Source organism: Takifugu rubripes, chromosome 11 (assembly GCF_901000725.2).
Source record: "Takifugu rubripes chromosome 11, fTakRub1.2, whole genome shotgun sequence".
Lineage (NCBI taxonomy): Eukaryota > Metazoa > Chordata > Actinopteri > Tetraodontiformes > Tetraodontidae > Takifugu > Takifugu rubripes.
The window spans coordinates 11,413,862-11,433,728 of NC_042295.1; the positions used below are offsets into that span (position 1 = coordinate 11,413,862).

General features: G+C 43.2%; 1 protein-coding gene across 10 annotated transcripts; it reads left to right on the top strand.

Moving 5' to 3' along the window:
• The first annotated feature begins 351 nt into the window (after positions 1 to 351).
• On the top strand, positions 352 to 19,417 carry synrg (synergin, gamma). Of its 10 annotated transcripts, none has more exons than XR_003889954.1 (25): positions 352 to 435; positions 2,137 to 2,174; positions 2,659 to 2,798; positions 2,963 to 3,090; positions 3,323 to 3,428; positions 3,553 to 3,664; positions 4,131 to 4,565; positions 5,334 to 5,603; positions 6,409 to 6,486; positions 6,665 to 6,861; positions 7,377 to 7,622; positions 7,707 to 7,846; positions 8,701 to 8,819; positions 8,911 to 8,970; positions 9,510 to 10,463; positions 13,279 to 13,815; positions 14,312 to 14,475; positions 14,573 to 14,626; positions 14,771 to 14,867; positions 15,010 to 15,158; positions 15,531 to 15,641; positions 15,754 to 15,792; positions 17,562 to 17,594; positions 18,147 to 18,303; positions 18,526 to 18,660. XR_003889954.1 is itself a non-coding variant. In XM_029843536.1 (25 exons), the coding sequence occupies exons 3-25, from the start codon at positions 2,141 to 2,143 to the stop codon at positions 18,655 to 18,657; spliced, it is 4,335 nt and encodes a 1,444-aa protein (XP_029699396.1). In that variant the 5' UTR covers positions 392 to 435; positions 929 to 1,079; positions 2,137 to 2,140; the 3' UTR covers positions 18,658 to 19,417. The 10 variants fall into 10 exon arrangements, 8 of the variants coding, with proteins under 8 accessions (XP_011606851.2, XP_011606852.2, XP_029699397.1 ...); XM_029843536.1 differs by lacking the exon at positions 18,147 to 18,303 and adding an exon at positions 929 to 1,079 and having other exon boundaries at positions 392 to 435; positions 18,526 to 19,417; XR_003889955.1 differs by lacking the exon at positions 15,754 to 15,792.
• Positions 19,418 to 19,867: the final 450 nt, after the last annotated feature.

Consider the following 19,867-nt stretch of genomic DNA (forward strand, 5'->3'; position numbering starts at 1 on the left):
GGGGATAATGTCCCCCTGAATTTCCACGCAGGCAATTGGTCCTTGGTTTCGTCTTGGTTTCCATTTTTATTTTTTTTAAAATATCTCTGTTAATAGAGTCCCCGGTAACTAGACATTGCAAAAACACAATAAAAATAAAAAACCCGGGTGAAGGAGACAGGCGAAAATAATATTAAATTTCGGAAGAATTAAAATAAAACAACTCACTGGGCGTCAGTGGGTCATTACCTGCCCTACTCTACTACTTTATGTATTTGCCCTTTGTTTAGCAGTTTTTCACCTGCAATGAAAGACAAATTCATATCAGGAGGGCTTCAGCCTGACAGACCAAAGCCGGGTATCAATTTCCCGGTGCACCTTCCGTCACTGCTGACGTCATCTCCCTACTACATTTATCAAGATGGCGCTGCGGCCAGGGTCTGGTGGAGGCGGCAGGTATTTAGCCCTTTAAATTCAGCGCTTGTAGAATGTCAAGATGCTTACTAGATATCCGCCGCAGGGTGACAGTTAGTGACACTCTACTAACAGAGTAAACGGCGAAAGACGGCGACAAAAGCTGGTTTTGTTGCCCAGGCAGGGTGATGTGATGAGATGGCTGGTAGTCAGGTGTCACGGCTAACTTAGGTGACTGGGAAGCTAATGCTAGCTAACAGCTTTTCCTATCAGTTCACGCTCAAATCTCAGAATCTTCATTTTAAACTGATCTGCCTGTCTTGTTGTGGTTTGTAAATGCATATCAGCATTTCACTGCATGTCCAGATTAAATTAAACTGGAAACGGAATAGACATTTCCCTTTAGCACAGTAGAAAACACAGAGGCCACAGCTGTTTGCGCTGCTGATATTAACTCTGGCCTTCTGATTATTATGTTGTTTTCTTCATACCTTTATTCTAAATGTTGAGACGTTAACGTGCATTTTTATCACAGGTCGATGGTGTCCAGTAGTGGAGTTAACAAGGCCAGGCTCATCATTCATTCATGGGAGAAACTCGATCGCTTTAATAATAAATTTGGTTAGAATAAAGCCTCTCGACTGTTCAGCTGATCCTGATCTTACAGAGGAAACCAAATCCCCGAGGTAGATTTTAAATGCTTGCAGGGAGCAGGAAAAGCATTGTCAACACTGTATATAATGTTAAAACGGGAGGGGGGGGATCAGGATTAAGACAATGGGGAAGCATCATCTGAGATTGCTGTGAAGAAAATGGACACTACACTTAATGCACTCTGCAAATTGGTCAGATTTAAACTTCTAAATGCTGCTTTTTATATAGAGTAAAGAAATGATGGTTGTTGACAATATTAAATACTTTTGGGCCGTGAGATTCTCCACGACACACCTGTCAGATGCCTCCTGGTTTATGTTTCTATATCCTCAGTTGCACAACAGTTTTCAGTTGCATGACAGGAAAATACCTGTTCATTCAATCTTTAAATAGCATTACCATTTTACGTGTCTTTCCTTGCAGAATAAGGGCACGAGTGAGTGCATTTGTTGAGATTTTATCAGGAAAAAGTGAACTTTTTAATATTGTTCAATAAGATTTTTGTAGTTGCAGAACCCTGAGAGAAATGTCATGTAATCTAATTGTATGCTATGCATGCCTCGTCCCAAATAAAATGGCTGCAAAAGGAGCCAGTATGTGTGAAATATAAAAGCATCATGGCAGCATTGAAGAGGATTGCAGAAAATAGATGCTAATCGAGAGCCCTCAAAACACAAAATGCAGTTCTCCTAAATGGAGCGTTCAGTGTGATGACCAAATAATGCTCTTTCTTTGACAGCGTCATTGAGTTGTTGCCTTTTTCTCAAGGTGATCAGGCCACTTACCCACCAGATTTGATTAGATGCATTTGTAGCTTTGAGTCTTTTGGCTGTCTCCTCCTTCTCCTCTTTCCTTGTCATTTTCAGCCACAGAACAGAATGAGCAAAGTCAAGAGCAAATAGCTGAAGGCTTGTTTGGGTTGGCTGTAGGATGGAGAGACTCGCTGGCCTTATTGGAAGCTTCCTCTGAATGTTTCTTTAGGGCTAGACCCAGTGATAGTGGCCAACGCATGAGTTCACATAAACGCGTCATGGCTGTCTTAACATGCGTTTCCTCAAAATTCAAACCTTTTTTTTTTTTTCTTTACAGTTTCATGTATCCAGTTGGAGGACTGGGGCCTCCACAAGGTGAGTCTTTGAGCCACTGAAGGTGTAGCATTTGTGTTCAGTATGTTTAAGCTGCTTCTCCACTTATTTTTGTCGCCAGTGGGCCTCCGATAGATTCATTTGTTTGTTCTCATCATATTTAGCTTGTTGATTTTGATGAACCATCCTCTCAATAGGGGGGGGGGGCTCATTACTTGCTCCCATTAGCATGTCATTCCAGGCAAATTAGATCACTCTTGCCAAAGACTGATGCTTATCTGCAGGCTGCAGCTGGCAGCTCATACAGAATCACTGAAGATAAACGGACATATTTCCAGCTTTCCTTCATTCCCTGGTTCTCAACCCATCACAGTAGACACCCCAAATGAAATATTTATTAAATGCATATTGGATTATTTTCAAGACCAGATTCTTTTCACTTTACATGTTATGCTATTTTACAGTCTTAAAACAGTGACAGTGTTTTTGTTCTTTTTAATTTGTAATTAATTGTGTGTTTGCGCAGGCATGGTGCCCATACAGCAACAGCAACAACAGCAGCAGCAGCAGGGCTTCCCCATGGTTCCGGTCATGCAGCCGAACATGCAGGGAATGATGGGAATGAATTTTGGTGGACAAATGCCCCCAGGCGCTATGCCCATGCAGGTGAGAATTAATCTGTTTGAATGTATGTTCGAGATGTATCTGTTTGATTGTGGAGGTATTATTTTATTTCTACTCAAAGACCTGCTGGAACAGTCACAGTACAGTATCAGTTTCACATAATGAAGCACGCTTATGTTTTGATTTTTCTTGTTTTTGTGTGATAGAGTGGGATGGCTATTGGGATGCAGACTCCTGGGATGGCCTTTTTGGGTCAGCCACAGTTTATGGGTATGAGACCTGCCGGACCCCAATACACCGCTGACATGCAGAAACAAATGGCTGAAGAACACCAGTAAGATTTGTCTTTGCTACGTCATGAAGTGCAACAATGCTTTGGAGGAACACATTGTCGTTAAATTTGGCAATGTTTGAGTATTTTCAGTCAGTTAAATTTTTTCCATTTGCTCGAATAAAAATGTATTCTTCTGTTTTTGCATTTAGTAATTTTGCTGCCCCCTTTCTCATATAGACGAGGTTTTGTTTGGAATTTAATACCCTATTCACTTTTTTTTTTACTCCCATAGAAAACGTCTTGAGCAGCAACAGAAGATGCTGGAGGAGGACCGAAAAAGGCGGCAATTTGAGGAGCAGAAACAGAAGCTAAGGCTGTTGAGCAGTGTCAAACCCAAGGTACGGGCTGTTTCTCATCAAGTGTCAGCCAGAGAGTGTAAAGATGTGGCCACCACGTGCACAACCATTCCTCCTTTTGGGGTTGCCTTGTTTATTGTCTCTTTGTGTGATCGTTTGGACTCAGACTGGAGAGAAAAGCCGCGACGACGCCTTGGAGGCCATCAAGGGTAACTTGGATGGCTTTAGCAGAGATGCAAAGATGCACCCTACTCAGTCATCACAGACCAAAAAACAAGGTATATTCCTGACTATTTTCCCCTCTAAAGCTCTTTTAAAATGGCTCTAATTGAGGATAATAGCTGAATCAGTGACAAGTCGTTATGTGATGTCTGCCCAGTTGGAAGCCTAACGAGCCAGTACATATTGTACTGTATTGATTTCTGATTACGGTTCATTTATCACATTTTTTTTAACTTCCTAATCATTTGTGCCATTTCAGTTAATTTGAAGGTCTTCAGTCTGATTAACCTCAGTTTTTCTCAACGTGTATTCTGAGGCAACCTTTCTTTCCTCATTGAACCCATTCATTTCACTGCAGACTATTAAAATCCTAAGGAAACATCAGTTTTAAACTATGTTGACTTTATAACATTTTCACAGACTAGCCTTGTCTCGTTCTCCTTATACGAATCCCTTCAGTCTTTCTCCACTGTAAGTGTGTGTGAGACATTTTGTGCCATCATTATTTCTTCATTTTTGCAGAGTCATCATCATCACACCCCTCTGTCTCCACTCACTCCCTCTCCCCAACTTTGTGTGAGGACAATGATGATTTTAGTGATTTTCAGGGGCCCTCAGACGCCCCCACTTCCTTCCCTGCCCCCACCTCTCCTTCCACTTCCTCAGCCTTCGGCTTCTCCACTCAGGCCCACCTCCAGCCCCCATCTTCTGTCCCCAAGGCAGTTCTGTCTGAAGACAGTAATGACTTTTGCGACTTTATTCAGGGACCTACCAATGTTTTCCCTTCCTCCAACCTTTCTTCACAAGCCAACCAAGTCCAACCTCCATCCCCCTCTCAGCGCACGGGTTTGTCCTCCTCTTCCTCCTCTGTCAGTCAGTCCTTCTCTACCTCTGTGTCCATTCCCACTGTCACCCAACATTCAGCTGTCAACACCAGCTCCAAAACAGCATTCCAAGGTAACTTTTTTCTTTTTTAACACCTCCCTCTCCACATAATTTCTACTCTCCCATAAAATCTTTTGATAAATCTGTAGGTTCATTTTTTGTTTTTATATTTAATGCATCTTTTAATGCCAATGCGGAGTAATCTTTCTAGTCTTTAGCTTTTGGGTTTAGTTTTTGGCCCATATTGTGTTGTGTAAGAGCATGCTGCCAGCACAGCAGATGGTGAGGCCTCATTAACAAAAACTTTAAACCTCCAAAAATTACAAATACTAGGCAAACAAGGATGAAGCACACAGCAGAAAGATCACGAAACTTCTTTTATACAAATAAGTTCCGATTGATGTACATTTTTTTTAAATGAATACACCGGGAAAGCTGAATTCTTTTATGGATTGTGCTCTGATGGAAGACTCTTATGTGTCGTCTAATCTCTTTGTGAGCAGCTGCTCTCGGTATCCCGAGCGAATGCGAGGATAGATGGATCTTGTGTTCTGTTCAGAACACTGAGTGTCGTCTCCCATCCCCCTGAGACGTTTCTGACCTAGTTGTTAAGCATCTCGACTAAGCAGATTAGATTGTGGGAGGGTCATTTGATAGAAATAAATTTTCAGCATGGACTAATATTTGAAGTTTGATTTAGGCAAATATAAAATTGTGTTAAATTTGGCCTGGGAACAGTTTCATAATGTTAACACAGTGAGATGGTTATTGAGAAGATTCATTCACCATTTAAAAAAAAATATATATATCAAAATTCTTTTCCCTAATCCATCCATCTAGGCCCGTCGCTGGAAGAGAAGCTATTCTCCTCCTGTGATTTAACTGCTGATAAAGTGGCCCAGATGAACTTTAAATCTAAGCAGAGTCTGGATAAAATGGGTCCTAAAACAAAAGTTTCAGTCCAGTTCCAGACCAGCGGTAAATCCAGGAATTGGGCTTCGGCCTCAGGGGACTTGAGTTCTGTCTTCGTCGTTCCTAATGCTCCGGCGTCAGCACCCGTTATACCCTCACCAGCCGCTGACTCGTCTCCTCACACCAATAGTGACAGTGGTGAGAGAAGCGCCTCTTTGTTGGACTGAATAGCTGCTTCTCTTTGTCGCAGCAATTTTCTCTGTGCCTGGGGGGAAATCTTTTCACTTTCAAGCTCTGATAACAGCCTAATCTCCTTCTACCATGTTTTTCTGAACTGGACTTCATGTTGTTTTAAATAAATGCGACTCGCTGTTTTTTTTTTTGTTTTTTTTTAAACATAATCTACCTGCTCTCTTTGATTCTGCTCACTTCTACCTGATCATGTTTGAGAGGCCTTCTCATGGTGGCGACCTCTGCATGCATTTGTTTTGTAAATAAACTGTCTGTTGCAGTCCTAGTGTTGATTCTGACTCAGGATGCCACTGTTGAATCCCTGTCTGTGTATAACCTCTTCATGAAATGATCTCCGATCTCCGCATGCTTACTGCTTTTAACAGGTGGATGCAGGATGATGGCTGATTTTGCATGCCTTTTTTTCTCTCTGCATTATTTGTGCATCCGTCACTGAAGAAAACATTGCAGCTGATTGTAAATACTAGAGATGAAGATCAAACCTTATTGCTAACCTTTATAGACATTTAATTACCCTAAATTCATATAAATGTGTTGTTGATACTTACTGTCTTTGTCTCTCAGTGTTCTCGATGTCTGAAGTGGCAGGGTGCTTGCAGTTCAGTACAGAGGTGTATGATTCTGTTGATTTTGATGCAAGAAGGGCTCGGCTGCCAAGACGCTTGGCAGATTGTATGTCTGGATATGGTTTTTGCCATCATAACCTGCTCTGTGTTTCTGTGTGTGTTTGCGTGAATGTTTTTGGCATCAGGTGTTGGCGTGTACCCACAACAAGAGCACATTCAGCCCCTGCTGCCAGGGTGGATATTCAACGACAGCCTCGTTCCAGGTAAACATTTGGGCATGACAGTGTCCAGTATGAGGTTTTTTTTGTAGTTTCGATCAGTAAAAATGAAAGACAAATCTCTTAATTTACGTGCAGTGCAAAGGAAACATGTGATATAGACAGTTTAGTAATTCATGGTGGTACAAGCCTCACTGTTTTTATTATTATATATTTTTTTTAGAAATATTCAAGAAAGTTCTGGAGTTCACCATGACTCCTTCAGGAATAGACACAGCCAAGCTCTACCCCATACTAATGTCATCGGGTCTGCCCCGTGAGGCACTCGGACAGATTTGGGCTTCAGCCAACCGCACAACACCCGGCATGCTGACCAAGGAGGAGCTCTACACTGTACTGGCACTGATTGGTGTTGCACAGGTAAACTCTTGAGCCAAAGCAAAGAATCCTCTTGGGTGAATTTCATGAATACGGTAATGCCTAAGGGCTCTGGCACAGCGTCCTCATGAATGCCATTATGTACAGTGAAAATTGAAAGAGCATTCCTTCTGAAGCATTGTAAACTGAGCATATTTCTAAGTTCCAATCTACTCTGACGGTGCTTCTTATCCTCCTTACTTGTGTCTATCACCACTACCCTCGAGAGGATGGAAATCCACAAGCAGAAACACTGCTTGTTACCACTTCCATGCAAGGAATAATATGACACCTTTGGCACTGTAAATCATAGGGAGGCTTGCATGACGGAAAAAGGTTCAGTCTGGTAGCTGTTCAGATTAAAGTTCTTTTTTTTCTCCTCGTTAACTGCAAATAGTGACAAAAGCATGCAGAGCAGCCGCTGCCTTGTGAAGGAGGTTGAAATTGCATTTTAGGTGCAGACTTGTGAGAGAATTACATTATTATGTCTCACCTATTGTTATTTTCCTTTGTTTCAGAGTGGCCTCCCAGCAATGAATGTGGAAATCCTCAGTCAGTTCCCTTCCCCACCAGTGCCCAACCTCCCAGCCCTGGCCATGGCTATGGCCACCGTCATGCCTCAGCATCAGCAGCCCATGATGAACAACCCCCCAATCTCCATGGCCATTCCAACACCAGCACCACCAGTCCTGCAGATGGCACCAGTTGCACCCACTCAAGCACCAACAAACGCTAGCTTCATCCCCAGTTTCCCTCCTGTGCAGGTAAATGGATTTAAAGAATGTGGCCTCCGATTCTAAATACTTATGATCATTGTTATATCTTGCATCTCACTGTTGTTTTCTCAGGCATCCAAAGCCGACGATGACGACTTCCAGGAGTTTCAGGAGGCTCCAAAGCCAGGGGTTGGAGACCAGACCTTTTCTGAATTCCAAGGAGAATCCGCTGGAAGTTTTCCCACAACCATTGCACCCCCACACCAAAATAGGTATTTTTCTGAATAGTAAACTAATTAACCATTCATATTAATCATTTCAGTGGGTGTTCTTATTTGTAGCGTCCATAATTAAGTTTGAAACCACCCAAAGTTCTTGTATCTTGGATTTTCTCCAACTGATGTGACCCATTGATGCTCAAAAAAACCCTGTAGTTCCTTTAATTCTGTCTCTGTATGTGCTTTAAGTACTGCAAGAACTCTACAGTAATGAGGTTCTGATAGTGGGCCCCTGTTGGGTATTTATAGCTGAGTGAATCTGCATAATACGTTTGATTTGCAGGGTCTGCATTAGGAGTCAGCCTGGCAGAAATACTGGCTTCATTTTGAGCTTCCCCAGAATGAAAATGAGTTTAGGCCTTTTTCTCAGTGAATTAATTCCAGTGGACAGTAGATAAGCACATTTCTCTATATTGCATCCCCAGCCTATATGGACAGACAGTAGTTTTCACTGGGAGGATGCAGAATAGTCATTACCATAGGAGGATCAATCAAAATAAAACCCCAAGTATTTCATATTTCAAGAAGGGAAATGGACATTTTTGTATATTTCAAATGAATACTATACACTGCCTACCATAAGAGGAATTTCCAAGAGGCTGACTCCACATCTGATTAAATCAGAAAAGCACATCTTTTCACCAGCTTGAGCTGGTAAGACTCAGTTACTGCCTTGAAAACAAATCTATATTCGATAGAATTTGCAATTATGTGGTCTCTGAGTGTCCTTAAAACCCAAGTCCTTTGTTTCTTTCAAAACTTTTTATGAACAGAAAAAATTCCCCATAACTTTATAAGTACCGGATCACCCTTCCTGCTTTCTGACTATAGTAATTTTGTTCTTGCAGTGCGGCCACCATGCTGACTCCAGTTTCTGGTTCTTCCTCTGCCACATCCTCTGATAAGTACGCTGTCTTCAAGCAGCTGTCTGTGAATCAGCCTGCAGAGCCACCACCCCCGGCTTCAGGTATCTTTAAGATTTAATTTTCATTTTTTTCCCGTTGCATCATCCCTTCATTGTATTGAGACTTCCACTGTCTGTCTTTGTTCTGATCCAGATATCGGAGATAAATACAGCGTGTTCAGGCAGCTTGAGCAGCCTGCTGACAAGCCCGTAGGTAAGTAAGTCGCTGCCACGTGTGTCTGTGAGAAGCACCAGCTAACACAACAGGAAAACTTTTTTTCCGTATGGTGCTGATGCTAGTGTAACAACCTTGCTTGTTTTATTAGAGCAGTTTTCGTTGGAGAGAACTCTTACAAATCCAGTAAGTGATGGTTTGCGGTGCCCTTCTCTTTGATACTGTCCATCATTTAATCTCTTCTGCGACAGTGTTGGTGGATTCTGTTGATATTATTATGGAACAGCGGATAAAAACTCAAAACTTGTCTGACTTTTTCTGTGCAAATATGCATTATGTCAGATTTCCTCAAGTGGCCAAACTCCACAATTTGTTCCATATTTAAAATGTATCGGTCTAGTGAATGCGTCATGAAACCACAGGCACTACGCAGTTTCTATGCTATGCGCCTTATAGGCCGTTAATTGAAGGTGCGCCCTATAATACGGTGCGCCTTATGGTTGTGAAAATACAGTACCTTTGAAAAGGTTTTCAGTTCAGGAGGAGCTTTTATAATAACCCATGTTTTTCGTCCGCAGGGGAAGGATTTGCAGATTTCAAGTCTGTCAGCGCTGATGATGGCTTCACAGACTTTAAAACCGCCGACAGCGTCTCTCCACTAGACCCTTCCGAACAGGCCAAAGTCTTTCAACCTGCCTTCCCTCCTGCTTTTCCAAACTCTCAGTCTCTCCAACATTTACCACAGCAGCAGCAGCAGCAGCATCTAGCTGTGTCTCAGTCCAAAAATCCTCTCAACATGGCCGACTTGGACCTTTTCTCCTCTCCCTCTGTTCCTGCCCCCACTGACACCAAACCAAGCACATTCCCCTCAGTGTCTGGTCCCCCCTCCTTAGTGCTCCTACAAGGTGGTGCCAAACCTTCAGGGGGAGCTGCAGATGATTTCGGTGACTTTGCCCTCTTTGGCTCGTCGTCTGATGCCGCTCAATCTTCAGCAGAGGGAGGAGCTGCAGCAGCACCTCAGGATGACTTCGCTGACTTCATGGCATTTGGTAGTTCTGGTGGGGAGCCCAAGAAGGAGAGCAGTGTGGGGGTCCAAAGAGAAACCGCACAACAGCAGCCTCAGCCGAGCACAGACAAATACGACGTATTCAAACAGCTGTCTCTGGAAGGCGGTCTGGCCTACGATGACACAAAGGAATGTGGTGGCGGATCCTTCTCTTCTCTCAAAAGTGACACAGACGACTTTGCTGACTTTCAGTCATCAAAGTTCTGCACAGCGCTCGGCGCATCCGAAAAGACACTGGTGGACAAAGTGGCTGCTTTCAAACAGGCCAAGGAAGACTGTGCTTCCGTCAAGTCCCTCGACCTCCCTTCTATTGGGGGCAGCAGCGTGGGAAAGGACGACTCCGAGGACGCGCTGTCGGTGCAGCTAGACATGAAGCTCTCGGACATAGGCGGAGACCTGAAGCACGTGATGTCGGACAGCTCCTTGGATTTGCCAAGTCTCTCGGCCCACCAGCCCCCGGCTACAGGTGAGGAACTAGTGAGATTGCTCTGGTGAAGGCGACGTCCTTTCAGGCAGATTTGAGTAAAGGGCACAGTCGTGGTGTCTTAGTCGAAGAGAATGTGTTGAAATACAGAAGACACCAGTATTAAATATCGGATCAAAGGCATCACACTAAAAAATAATTCATACCGTCATTTTTTAAAAACAATATTTATATATTTTTGTCGTATTTATTTAATTTCTTTGTCTTATTTATTCATAATCACCTCATTCATACATTCTAGTTCAATGACAGGGCAGTCCTGGCCTATGGGTTTCAGTTACAGATGATGATGAATGCCTGGTTTAAATGCGTTGGCATTGTTTCATAGAGAGTTGTGGTTGCTGTCCCCGATTTGTCCATGCTGTACAGGCAGATATTTCAGTTCAGAAGGTTTTGTAGTGCAGCACAAAGAGAAATGTTGCCCGGATGAGTACAGCGTGCTGAAGTGGTGAGTAAACGCTTGTTTACTAGGTTTTTTCAGTTATATTTGGACATATCGGACACATTTCCAAGAAATAGAATGAGTGAACTCCAGTATTTGATCGCTGAATGCAGTGCAGTGTTTAGGTCAGTGATTGATTGTGTGTGTGTGTGTGTGTATTTCTGCATATCCTCCGCTGTAGATCAGATTACCAATGCAGTATTATTAAGCTCTTTAAGAGTCAGAAAGATTCATATAGGTTCTCCACTACCTCATGTTCATTAATGTGGAGATTAACTCTTTAAAATCACTCGGTGATTCAGTAATTATCCGCCAGTTTCAATGTCAGGGCGCCCATCTCCATTTTCAGTGCTCATTATTTATTCACCAAGCATCGCACCTTCTGTGTCACATCTCATGTTTCACATTCGACACTAATTGTAAGCTGAGACAAGCTTAACCTGCGTCACTGGGTAGGCACCCTAAACATTTCTGAATTTTTTTAACAAAAAAAAAAATCAGAAATCACAGTATTTTTTCATTTTTATGTACGTAGACAGCAAATATTTCTAAGCTTGGAGTTCAAATGTAAAGCCGGGCCTTCCTATTTAAATGAGTTCAGTTCCTGTGTAATGATTAGTTTATGCTGTCACTTGAAAGAGACCACTGGAAATCCCAGTGTCATTGAGATGCAGCGGAATATGACTAGATTTCTAAGAAGCTGTAGCTCCTCATCATCATAATTTAGTATTCCACCATGCTTTGCACTGTGTTTCTGAACATGTACGTTATCTTAAAGAGACAGTATTGCTTTCATGGCGTTCCTTTCCTGCATCAAGCATAAAAGGAATCGGATTTTCTTTTCCACGTCACTGTAATCTGTGATTTTGTAGCATGAATTATCATGTGTGGCTCTGTGGTCTGGTGATACATAACATAATGAAGCTAATATTACCCTCGATGCCTTGCTTTATGCTGCAGTGTGCCTGCCTTCTCAATTTGTGGAATTGACAAGAACACACTGTTACACACCATAGACTTTTTATGCATCAAGGTACCGCAACACTACAAACACAAAAATGTATACTTGCTCATTTACTAATGCATTTTTATTGCAGGAATATGAGCTTTAGTCGCCTAATTTAACACATAATCCCAACAGCAAGACAAAAGGATACTGTCTCTTTAAATCTTTTTTCCTGCCTCTCTGATTGGTTGTAAATTATTGTCCTCTCTGGGATGTCAGGTGGAAGAATGGCTCTTTTGTTTCTGTAACCCTTTGAGTGCTTGAATTTCATATTTATGGTCGATCCTGATGGAATCGCAATGTTCTATGCTGCTGTAGATCACGATTGCACACATAAAGAAGCATCTTAATTTTGAGGCTTCACTCCCAATTAATTGCAATTTGTGCACAGTCTTTCAAACTAGGCTCAGGTTCTCAAAGGGTTAAAGCTTCCTAAAGCTTGTTCTTTAGATATCTTCAACCTGGCTTTTTTCCCCCAGATATTTTGTATTCTCCCCTTTTTTTAAGAACACCTGTTGCTTTCCATCCTGACAGAGAAACAGAACCATCTCTCCAGATTTACTGGTTTTTAGTCTGTGAATGTGCCTTCTCATCCTGGTTTCTGCTACTGTATCCTCGGGTTATCTCATGCCCTCTGGCTGTTTGTTTTCATCTTTTATTTCCTTGACTCTGCATGCCCTTGTATCTTAAATGACTGAAATCAAATTTTAAGTGTTAGATTAACAAAGCTCTTGTAATGATAGAAGTCTTTCACACTACTTTGTGAACCTGTCTCTCTTTCTCTCTACTCATGATGTTGTAATAAATATTCTATTGGTATTGCCGAGATGCGTACCGTCTTATTTTTCCCTTTCTTTTCACTCTAAACTGACCCAGAGACAAAATGCAAACATCAGTCGCTTGTCAATTTCACAAATTGACCAGTTCGGTGATATATAAAGAAGCTTAGGTTGCATGTGTGAGTGTGAGAGAAACAGAAAAGGAGCGATGCAAATGTGAACGAGCTGCATTTGGCATTAATGAGCATTATCAAACTGTTCAAACACAATTCAGCCATGAAGACACTTATTCAGACTTCAGGACTAAAGGTTGTAACACATGAAAACATGAGGGAGGATTATTCTCAGATCAACCTGTTATCTAAAGATGTACCGGTACGATCTGCGATGGCAGGTGCTGCGATTAAATGCAAGTGAATTAGGGAGGAAAAGAAATTGAACTTTATACTTTAAAATAAAACTGACAGTATTCTACAGATATCCTCCTCGGGGTTCACTAATCTACCAGCTGCCACAGCAGCTTCTGTGCTATTCCCAGGAACCACCGGTATGTCTGTGTTGTCGTTACAGAAGCCGACGACATGAAATTTGACCCGTTCGGGACGTCGGGCCTCAGCACCCTGGTTAACTACGACTGGTCAGAGCGGGAGGAATGTCTGGCGGGTGAGCTCGGGAAGCCGCCGGGCCATGACGGGGCTCCCCTCCCATCTTTGGCGCCTGCGCAGGGGAAGGAGCTGTCCTTTGGTAGCACCGAAAACATCACGAGCAGCGAGGTCACGGCCCCCCCGCCGTCGGAGGACGACCCGCCCGCTGACGACAAGATTGAAGCGTTTGCCGATTTCAGCAGCAAGGATGGCCTCGACGCTGAGGATGACTTTGGAGACTTTGCGAGCACTTTTTCTGAAAAGTCTGACTCGCCGGCCGCCCCCGCTGAGGCCGGCTCCGAGGGGAACCAGAGCGAAGTCTCCGATGAGTTCGGAGCCTTCCAGGGTGACAAGCCCAAGTTTGGCAAATCGGACTTCCTCAAAGCCAGCGCGCAGGCCAATGTGAAGTCCAGCGAGGAGATGATCAAAAACGAGCTGGCGACATTTGACCTGTCCGTGCAAGGTGAGATGTCACCACCAGAAAGTGAAAAAGTGCGTTTCTAGAGGTCATTCCTGCCTGTAATGAGGCTGTTGGACATCAGATGGCAGTGTTGAGACAGGAGTCTAAACCCACCAGCCTACATTTAAAATGTCCACACAAGTCTGATTGCTCTTGAACCGTCAGTGCCACACTACACTAATAAGTCATTATTTATTCCATTACTCAGACAAAAAGCATATTTACCCCTTAGAGATAAGTCCCTTTGTGGGTTTGAGCAGCGTGCGGGGGGAGTAGATGGGGAATAGAGGAGGATTATCTGTGTCACCTGTGCATGTTAACATCAGCCGCTCTTGAATATCTTCTTCTGATGTGCTCATCTTGGAGGACTTGGACATGACTGACAAGATTTCAAACAACACATCTTCAAATGAGTGGCAGAACTGAAACTGTTTGTAAAAAGAAGTAAATTGTTCTTTGTCACATGGGTCATCAGCTTTTTTTTTAATCTTCTATTGAGGTTCCCACAAACGCAGCCACAGTCTGGGCGACAAGGAGATCAGGCGCTCGCCTCCGTCTCCGGCTCCAGAACAACCCTTCAGAGATCGCTCTAACACCCTGAGCGAGAAGCCCGCTCTGCCTGTCATCAGAGACAAGTACAAGGACCTAACCGGGGAGGTGGAGGTGAGGGAAATCAACTGCACCGCAGACGATTTCATTACATGCTTTAAAGGTTACAAATCCAGAGTTTGACTTTTGTTGATTTTATCCACTGTTGCAGGAGAGTGAGCGCTACGCGTATGAGTGGCAAAGGTGTCTGGAAAACGCTCTGGAGGTCTGTGGGTGTTGTTTGAATCACTACATAATGGAATGTTTTGTCCACTTCCTTCTGTGCAGATAGATTATTCAACCTTATATACACAAAGTCATGGGTTTAAAAATATATCATAACACTGGTGCCTGTGTTGTCACTTTTAAGGTCATCACCAATGCCAATAACATCCTGAACGGCATCAGCAGCTCCTCAGTCTGCACCGAGGTCATCCAGTCGGCTCAGGGCATGGAGTACCTGCTGGGTAGGGAACCTGCACACATACAAACCTAATTTTATCAACAAGCCGGAGCTCTTAAAGAGTGTAATATCAGACTTTATATGGCTAAAGTGCAGATAGACTGAAAAGGAAAAGACATTTTCTTCCACTTGTGTCCCTCCGTCAGGCGTGGTGGAAGTGTACCGGGTCACGAAGCGAGTGGAGCTCGGCATCAAGGCAACAGCCGTGTGCTCTGAGAAGCTGCAGCAGCTCCTGAAGGACATCAACCGCGTGTGGAACAACCTAATGGGCTTCATGTCGCTGGCCAAGCTCACCGTAAGATGCTCTGAAACAAGCACACGGACGTCTGTGCACATCCGTCTTTGTGTTATCGGCCCATTGTGCAGAATGGGTCATTGTGCTGGAGTCAACAGTTTAGAGCTGCCGATGACACAATGAAACATTGTTGAATTCACTATTGTCACACCGTTATGTCAAAATCGATTTGTCATTGATTTTGTCTTGGGATCCTTTTGGTTAGCTAGTTTAGATCAAAGTGGTTGAGGCGGACAGTATAGATTTGTTTATTCAGCTGCCTGCTTGTGCCAGCACAGCAGCGTCGTTGTTCTTCATTCTGACGCTGTAGCACAGAAAACCCAAGATGCAGCTAAAATGCAAATGAAACAGCATTGTTTTGTGTGTGCGCAGCCAGATGAGAGCTCGCTAGATTTCTCCTTCTGCGTTCTGAGGCACGGCATCAAGAACGCCAAGGAGCTGGCCTGTGGGGTGTGTCTGCTCAACGTGGACGCTCGCAGCAAGGTACGTGCACGTACAACACTCGCAGAATGACCGTCTGTCGACGCGCGTTGCCCAATCTGTGCATATCTGCAGCAGATGTCTGATAATTATTTTAACTTTGGGACATTTGCAGAACAAAGAAGAGAGCGCTATCGGACGTCTGTTTAAAAGAGTGAGACAGTCAGCTGTCAAATCAATCTGTTTCCTTCTGGGGCCAATCTTCCCTTTAACCAACGCACCTGGCGGGTGGCCAAAATGACAGGATTCATTCATTTCTCTCCGTTTCCTCTCTGTTGCCAAGACAGAATCTCCAAGTCGCCCCCCTCTTTTTCTTTATATTCCTGCTCTGAACACATTGAACATACTTTTATCCAGCAGCGATTTAGCACTTATTTCTGAAATGATGGGTCTCGGATGGCAACAGAGAATATGACCTTAAAATGTGATTTCTAAATGAGCTGAATTCAAAGGATTTCAGCAAACGTGTACTTTTAGTTTAAATTGCTTCTGTATATAATAAATAAAATAAACTGAAGCTTTTAGCTTTTACACCTGGAAATTTCACCAGTGAACTTTTTAATTGGATACGTTCAAAACTCCAAATGAACTCTGCATGGCTGAAATCAGTGAGAGAGGAGTGTTGTCACTTTGGCACCTCAGGGTGGGTTTTTAACCTCTGGGATCTGTATTTCTGGGCCACAAACGTCACTGTATCTGATGGGTTCCATTTTCTCTTTTGGCTGGGGGTAATTTTTTACATCACCTCTGCATTGATTAACGGGTCGGTTTCTCATAACCAGACAGGCAGAATTTCTCCAGGTTATTTTTTATTTTTATTTTTTAGCTTCGTTGAGATTTTCTTCGACAGCGTCCTGGAATTCCACGGTTCAGGTGACAGGATGGTTTCTGCTCATTCCTCACCTTCCCTCCGCTGCTCAGCGAGGGCGAGACGGACATCGGAGCGAGCGGCGTGCGTCGAGGACACGTGCCAGTGTGGCTTTTGGGTAGTAATACAGCAGAGCCGAATCATCTGCAAACAGGCGCGCTCTCTTGCTCCTGTGTGTTCAGAAGCAGGCTGAAAATTAATGCGGTTTTATTTTGACTCCGCCAGCACGAGATTAATAACCCAGTTTTTAATTACATTTTTGGCAGAGCCACAGTGGTAGGAATGCTTTAATGCCAAGTGGCGAATTGCATCCCCTCAGAGAATAATGAAGTGAGAGAGCAGCTTTGGAGGCAGCATACAGCACTGATGGGTCGCATCGTCCTTTTGTTAGGAGAAACATCTGTTTTTCAGCCAGCTGTGAGGAAGATGGGGCATTACAGGAAACTTAATGGCCTCAGTTTTCAGTTTGAATAGATTCTGCTTTTTTTTTTATTATTATATTTGTGTTGACACTAATGGAGCCTTTTCCCTTAATTTGTGTGTAATTCTGTTCTCGGTTGCCCTTCTCACTCTCGATTTGTCCAGTTTATTGGGTTTTTTCCAGATTGTAATCGTAGCTTTGGGTTTGAGTCTTGGCAAGACTGAATTATCTTTGGAATGAAGCAATATAAGAGAATTCAATTTCCCAGAGGAAACATCTCTTTGTAGAGAGAACCGGAGAAATGTGAACATCTGTCGCTGCACACCTGCTGAGTTTTCCTACCACAAATTCATTCATAAATAAAAACCAGTTTATGAATGATGGCATCAAACCTAGAGGGCTCTGGCGTTCTTTTTTTGGGAATGCTTTGAATAATAATTGGATTTATCTGATTTTAGCCTCTGGTTTTGTCTATACAAACTCTCATCTTCACCTTTCCCGTGTTGGGCAAACTCAAAGTCGGGGTTTGGGATCCATGTGGAGCTCTTTCCTGGTGAAGCGGCTGGCTGCTCTGTCTTCGTTTAGGCCGCTGCATGAACATGCTTCAACATTCTTACTCTTCTTTCACTTACAGGCAATGACAAAAGACAATAACAAGAGGTTAAGGGTAATTATATCTCATTTATTATTTCTTAGTCCAGCACTTAGTTTAATTTTTGAGCACATTGCAGTCGATTAAAAGGTAGGCTGAAAGTTTAGGTGTTTTACAGCAAGAACGATGGTTAGAGTCAGTGTGGGTTTTTTTTTTTTTTTTTTAAAGCACCATTTTAAAATGCACCAGAGCAGACTCGGCTCCATTTGATGCCACACACGTTAAAGTGTCAGTATTAAAGTGTCAAACTGAGTAAGAGACGAAGGACTGCAGTGAAGCTGTGGCAAATTACGTGAAGCCTTTTCATTAGGGTCTTGTGCTGCCTTTGTGAAAACAACGACGAGAAGAGGAATTCACCCCGTGTTTGAAATGTGGCCGCGTTCAGGTAAAAGACGGTGGATTCGTCATGGCGTGCCTCAGACACAGGCAGGTAGAGATAACGGCTGATTTAATGGCGTCAGGCTCCGGTGTGTTTTATATGCAGTCATCGTGCCGTGCATGCGGCTTCTTATGCGTGGGAGGCTATATGATTCACAAAACATGACTCATTCCTCTCTGTGGCTTCAGATTTCAGCAGGGACCTAAAGTCCTTAACCGTACATCACATCACAGAGCTCACAGCTCTGCTAAATTATGACGTGAACGCGCGTCAGGAGTTGCAGCGACCACCACGCTTCCTTTACTAAAGAGGGTAGATGCCACGTCAGTGTAACTGCTGTCTTTTGTATGTATTTTCTCTACATGTTGGATAATCACACATTAATATTCGCTGAGTAGGGAGACACGGTGTTTATATGCGGGTCCCCCTCCGTGGGTGTTAAGTACAACAAACTTCTGCACCCGATGCTGCCAAATCTCACACATTTGTCTGTAATATCCCAGTTTTATGTTATTGCAAAGTAAAAAAAAAAGGGTTTACAGCTGTGTCATTTCTTGCTTTTAACAGGCGTTCAACTCCGAGACCGACAACTTTAAGCTGCTGTACGGAGGACACCAGTACCACGCCAGCTGTGCCAATTTCTGGATCAACTGTGTGGAGCCCAAACCCCCCGGCCTCATACTGCCTGACCTTCTGTGAGCGTCGGCCGCAGCTGCTCGGCTTCGGGCACGGACACAAATCACCCTCAGAATGACGGTTTTACCTCACACTGCCTCAGCTCTCACCACGGATCAATGAAAGGATGGTTCAAATCCCCGGACTCCTGCATAATTCCTTCTTTCTGACCCCAAAAGTGCTGGGTTCCCGCTCTATTTTCAGGTTAAATAAATGTCATCTTCCTGTGTTATTGTTGCTTTTTCTCCTCCTATTTATTAACATGCACAGGTCAGGTAATTATTTTAGCTACTAATCAGGATTTAATGACGTTCTCTTCATTTTACTGCAGAAAATATAAAATGACTAAATAAAATTTTAATCTTTTAAGACCTGCTGCGGCGTGCAGGCTTTATTTAAATGTACGTAGAGGGAGATGAAGGTTGGAGGCACTTGTGGCTTTGCTTGTGTTTAAGAGGAATTTTATTCATGAATTATTTTGTTCCAACTGCTGTTGAATCTATTATTGGACTTGAATTGGTGGAGATCCGCCTTTTCCTGTTGGATTGTTTTGCACTGTTCTGGACATTTTAGCATCTGTGTGTTTAAATTATTTTCCTGGAAGGAAAAGGTTGAGTTTTGGGTACTTGGGTACAAACTGTGTTTGACATTTTTGGATGTTTTGTTGTGTATAAATAAAGGTGAATGTGTGAACTGGATCTGCTGCATCACTTTTGATGGAGCAGGACTGTTGTGATGTGAATGTGTTTAAAATAAATATCGGTTCAAGCGTTTCCACACGTTATTTGAATGCATTTGTATTTTCATGTAGATTTAGCAGAATCTGCTGCATCTAGTCTACAAAGTGGGTTTTTAAGTTTAAACGTGGGAGCTAAAATGGAAATTCTCCCGTCAGCACTTGGATTTTATCATAAAAGTGTGCTTGATAATGGATGTAAGAAGTGTTTCACAGTGAACCCGCTATAATGAGCCATCAAGACAAAAAATACCCAGTGATTTAAAAAAAGTAATTATGGGGGGGTCTCTGGTTCTCGTGGTGGTTTCTTGCAAGTGTGTAAATGCTGCTGCACATTCTTTCATCTGTCCTTTCACTCAATAATCTTCTTTCTCTGCGGCCACAAAGGCCTCATCGAGGCGCTTTCACCGCAAAAATGGGATCAGTTCTCCCCTGACGAACCTGTCGGCCGTCGCCAGCGGTTCAAAGCAATCAAAGCAAAATGTTTTGGGGAGGGAA